The 4,905-nt window shown below is 34.7% G+C and overlaps 1 protein-coding gene across 2 annotated transcripts; it reads right to left on the reverse strand.

Moving 5' to 3' along the window:
- Window positions 1-1,136: 1,136 nt before the first annotated feature.
- On the reverse strand, window positions 1,137-4,346 carry LOC140875181 (uncharacterized). 2 transcript variants are annotated; one of them, XM_073278774.1, is made up of 4 exons: window positions 4,226-4,346; window positions 4,035-4,129; window positions 2,969-3,243; window positions 1,137-2,232 (listed from the first exon to the last, which is right to left on the reverse strand). In XM_073278774.1, exons 1-4 carry the CDS (start codon window positions 4,253-4,255, stop codon window positions 1,421-1,423), a joined length of 1,212 nt encoding a protein of 403 aa, XP_073134875.1. In that variant the 5' UTR covers window positions 4,256-4,346; the 3' UTR covers window positions 1,137-1,420. The 2 variants fall into 2 exon arrangements, with proteins under 2 accessions (XP_073134875.1, XP_073134876.1); XM_073278775.1 differs by lacking the exons at window positions 4,035-4,129; window positions 4,226-4,346 and adding an exon at window positions 3,647-4,023.
- Between the last annotated feature and the right edge of the window lie 559 nt (window positions 4,347-4,905).

A 4,905-nucleotide genomic window follows, 5' to 3' on the forward strand; every position in this document is an offset into this window, starting at 1 on the left:
TTTATTTTATGAATTGTATCTAATAACGAAGTCAGTTTTTTATTTCGAACTAAAAAATTTCTAAGATCTCTATTTTTTATGTGTTGAACTTGCATCTTTTTATTTTTAAAATTGTTCACAAAGATATTGACAAAATGGACTAAATATAATATATAAAAAATAGAAAAAAAAAACTAAGTCACCCAAACTACTACTCGGACCGAGCAACACATGGCCGCTCTGTCCTTACTTGTGCTCCGCTAAATATAATTTTTGAGTTCTTCCCTTGTTGCTCACTAACAAAAATTAGATAATATCGATTTTAAATTGCTATAAGAAATTTTATTCTTTTATCTATACTATATTATAATACTTGAGACACCTAGAAAAACCGCTCATGTGGACACCATTTTTTGTTCCATTTTTGTCCCTCCTTCCCTTCTTATATTATTCCATAATTCCATAATAATTACCCTTCCTACCCACAATCTCCACTAAAAAACCTCTCACTAACTCCACTTTCACATAAAATAAAATAAAAAACTTATTTTTTTTATAATACATTAACTTCAATCATACGACTTTTCAATTTTCATCATATTTTTCATTTGGCTTCTACATTTTTTTTTATCTGATTTTTTTCCCAATAACATGTTAAGAAAAAATACAAAAAAAATCCTAAAAATAAAATAAATCGTAACTGAAAATTTTTCGTTACACACGTATGCGTGTACCATGTTTACTAGTATATATAATAAATCTTCATTGGCTTGATTGCCTTTTAACTTTTAAAAACAAAACAAAACAAAAAAACAAAACAAAACAAAACAAAACGTAATCGCAATATTGTTTTTTCTTTTAATGTCTTTTAATTCGGTCAAACTTTACAATATAAGAAAAACTCTTAAAAGAATAAAAAAGTCTCACGATTTAGTTTTATAATACAGATTTCCAACTCGACTCGATTCATGAAAATTATTCTATTTTATATTAAAAATATTACTTTTCATTTTAAATATGAACCGTGTTGATCCATTTCATAAAAAACTTACTCTTACAATAATATCACGTAAAACATTATTTCTCATTCCCATTTCTAGCTCTAAAATCCCAAGAAATTGCAATTCTCTTTCTAATTCCATAAAAAAACATTCCACAATCGCTCACTAATTCCATAAAAAATCATTCCACAATCGCTCACAAGAGTTTGCGAGTAGACTTACATCTGAACAGCAAAAATTAATGTCTAGTTGCAAGTTGAGGCAATATTATTTATTATGGCTCGGTCAAATGACTCAAATCAATACGGACCAAGCCAAATTTGGCAACAAAAAAAGTGCGATTTCTGTAACGTTCAATCTATATCAAGCCTCATTACACAGCTCAAAATAATTAAGAGATCTAAATGGCAGCAATTTCCATGTAAATCACCCGTTTAGCTTTAACTCCATCTTCTCCTATCCTCATCCTCATCAACTGGAGAATACCATGAAGGTCGATTCTTCAAGTTGCTCAACCGATAATTCAGTAGCACTTCTTCATTTGAAATTCCCTTTGTAGCCACAAGAACGAGACTTTTGAGAATAGGAACATTTGATATGATATTGCTTGATTTCAAGGATTTGAACCAAAAGGTGCCAAACTTCCTCATTCTCACTTCGTCCCCATTTCCAAATGACACGTTTGGTATGTACGTTCTCATGTTCTTCTCAGTTAGCTGAAAATCATAGGAGCAAACCATAGCATTGGGGGTCACATCCTTGGCCGGATGGTTGGCAAAATGAGCAAAGGCTAGAGGATTTCTCCTCTCCAAAACTTCTGCTATACCCCCTAGTCGAGTCCCATCTAGAGGTTTATTGAGAAGTTTCCACAGTCGATCTGAACCAGTCACACCACCTTCAGAATCTGATCTAGGAACTGAAGCGCTTGTGCTATCCCATATCTCACGAGTTTCACCACCAGCACCCCAGGGCTGAGCATTAATGACAGTTCCATCATATCTTGTGATCAAATATGGGTTTTGTAAATCAACTCTAGGATATCCAGGAATATAACGGTAATATGCAGGTGAGTATGCCACGCCAGGGTAAAAGGCAATTACGGCACCTACACCAGCTTCACCGTCCACGAATAAACCTTGGCCGGCATCCTTATGTTGAATATGAGATGGTTTGACTGCAAGAGTGTATCCAATGAGATCCTTCAGTTTTGCTGACACTTCGTTGCGCCTTAAAGGCTTTGTTGCAGGAACAGCTGCATTGAAAATAATGCAGTAGGATAATCAAGAAACTGTGTGAAAAGGCAGACAGGAACATATGGACAAGTACTACACCCGTGTAAAAAATCGAAAAAGGTTGTTACAAGTTGCTTTGGCATCGTCATGTATGCATGCCACAAACAGAAGACCATTTTAAAACCATAAATTCCGTATCTCAAATTCTGTCACATGGATTGCCGTACAATAAATTGTTTTTATCAACTAGAACCAAACATTATATATGGTTAGGTCAAAAGATGCTAATATCCATTACACCTACAGCATATTGTGTTTGCTAAGGCAGATTTCGCTGGCATTATGAGCACAGCAGAAGCACAAGGTTGATTTACATTGGAAATGCAAGGGTAAGTAAATCAGATCTTTGAGTTTTGTGGATGATTACCCATCACTGGTATGTTCTTTGCATATTATCAAGAGTACTATCTAGCTCTTTGCAATGTAAAGGCTATAAAACAGAAATTCTTTGTGAGACGGAACAATAAACACCCATTTTACTATCTGCCATATATCTTCGGAAGGGTCCAACAACAAGCCTCCGTGGACACATGCTGTATATATGATGTAAACAATAATATCACCTAGAAAGTCCCTAGCACATTAGTTCAAGGGGAAAGGATGAGGCAGATTCGCCAACTTGACATGCGCTGTCACAACTCATTTCAGCATTGCTAAATTTAACTATAAATGAGACAAAGCAATAATGTTACTTACAAGGATAATTAGGTAATTGATGGCTGCTTCCAACAGCAAGTCTAAGACCACTGTGCTGAGGAGCATTACTTCTTCCTGAAGGTAAGTTAAGTGTGTCATCAGCCAGTTTTGAATCGGGAAGAAGAATGTCATCCATACATTTGCAAAAAGTACTGACTTGTTCATGAATATTTTCTTGAACTTGTTTCTCTTGTTCAGAAAGAGGGGCCTTGCCAGCCATGCCAATTATTTCTTCGGCATCTGCTTCCCCGGCATTCTTTCCTAAACGATTATAGCTACGTATAGAGTATTTACGTAAGAAAATGGACCAAAATATCACGACGAATAAAAGTTCATAAAATGTTAAATATCATAGGAGGAATTGAATTGTCAGATATTTGAAACACCATTACCACACTCACGGGACATGAGATAGACGGATTTACATAGGGAACAGTTCTGATTGTATTCATAATTCAAAGATATTGATGGAGCTATAAAAGCAAATACTTTCGTCTTCCGCAGATTTATCCATATTAATAATTGACGATTGGAGAAGCCCACCACAAATGAGTCATTACTGTCTAGATGATGTTCAACCAGTGAAAAAACTTAGCAACCAGGTTATCATAAAGAACCAGCTTTTGATTCAGAGAGGGAAAAAGAACGAGTCCATATGAAAGCGCACTATTTTCTCACCTCAAATTTAGTAAGGGAATCAAAGAATCTTCTTTAAACGGCCTCAATCCATTGTAAGTTTGTGATTGTACATATCATCAGGTCCCGGATTCAACGACCAGTGATTGTCAGCACATTGTTTCAATGCCAAGTTAGTTTGATTTACTTTCTTGATCTCACCATTACGTATTTAACTCATGCTCCCATATAATTGTATACTTATAAAATAAAAATAACATCGATTTTGAAATTCCGTAAAAGCAAATGGCTACTGGAAAGCAATGTTCACCGCAAATGAAAAACACTCATTGTATCATCCAAAGCCAAGTACCGAACAAAATCGATAAATTAGCACAACGGTGTAAAGCAAGAAACTTTAAAATGGCAAATAAAAAGGCGAAACAGTTACCAAGTGTAAAGAAAAAGGCGATTGATATCAGCTTCAAACTGAAGCTGCCGTCCATTCTTAGCCAATGTTGGACTTTTCGCAAGCACCTTCACTGCCTATCAGGCAATACATACGATGATTCTGGATGTTGATTAAATCAACAGTTCTAAACCAAAAATTGGGGTGAAAATGAAGCAGCAGCAAGAAATTACCTCTCGAAATTTCTGAACGAGAGACGCCATTGGAAGGGAATGATCGATGAAATCTGGGTCCACTTTCTAGACTGGAATTTGTCTGGGTCCACTTTCTAGACTGGAATTTGTTAGGGTGTGGCCATGTAAATACTCAAAATGTTGGGGTTTATAGTTTATACACCGAGATATCGAATTTAAATATATTAAAAAAATTCGAAAAGTATATTAAAAAAAAATTTAACTGAGCTCCCCTATATTAAAAAAACAGTAAATTCTCCTAAAATATCCAAATCAAAACAAAATTTTGGGGACAGTCCCCGTGTCAGTGAAAATCATTTTGTACTACCTTACTTATTATTTTATTATTTCAAACTCCCCAAATACATTATACACTTAAATTATATTATTTTTAAAATATATTTGATACCTAATACATAAATAATAATAAACTCTATTTCCTCATTTACCGGCTCTCATTTTCCTTCTCGCCCTTCTCACCGTCTCCCTCTCCTTGATTTCATTCTCTTCCTCACCGTCACCCACTATTCGGACGTTTCAAAAAGTTGCACCATGAAGAATTTTTCTCAATTCAAAAAAGTTAAGAAAAAATTGGGATTTGAAAAGCAGAAGATTACGACAAATGTTCCTACCGATCGTAAATCAAAAAAAGGTTTGTAACTCAAAATTTTTCTGTTAAT

Source organism: Henckelia pumila, chromosome 1 (genome assembly GCF_033568475.1).
Source record: "Henckelia pumila isolate YLH828 chromosome 1, ASM3356847v2, whole genome shotgun sequence".
Taxonomy (NCBI): Eukaryota; Viridiplantae; Streptophyta; class Magnoliopsida; order Lamiales; family Gesneriaceae; genus Henckelia; species Henckelia pumila.

Excerpts from the sequence above, each read along its gene's own strand:
- LOC140875181 (XM_073278774.1), bottom strand. The coding sequence starts at position 4,255 with ATGGCGTCTCTCGTTCAGAAATTTCGAGAG. Across the intron at positions 3,244-4,034 it reads CGCCTTTTTCTTTACACTTG|CTATAATCGTTTAGGAAAGA; the intron begins GTAACTGTTTCG and ends CTCTATACGTAG. Across the intron at positions 2,233-2,968 it reads TCAATTACCTAATTATCCTT|CTGTTCCTGCAACAAAGCCT; the intron begins GTAAGTAACATT and ends TTTTCAATGCAG.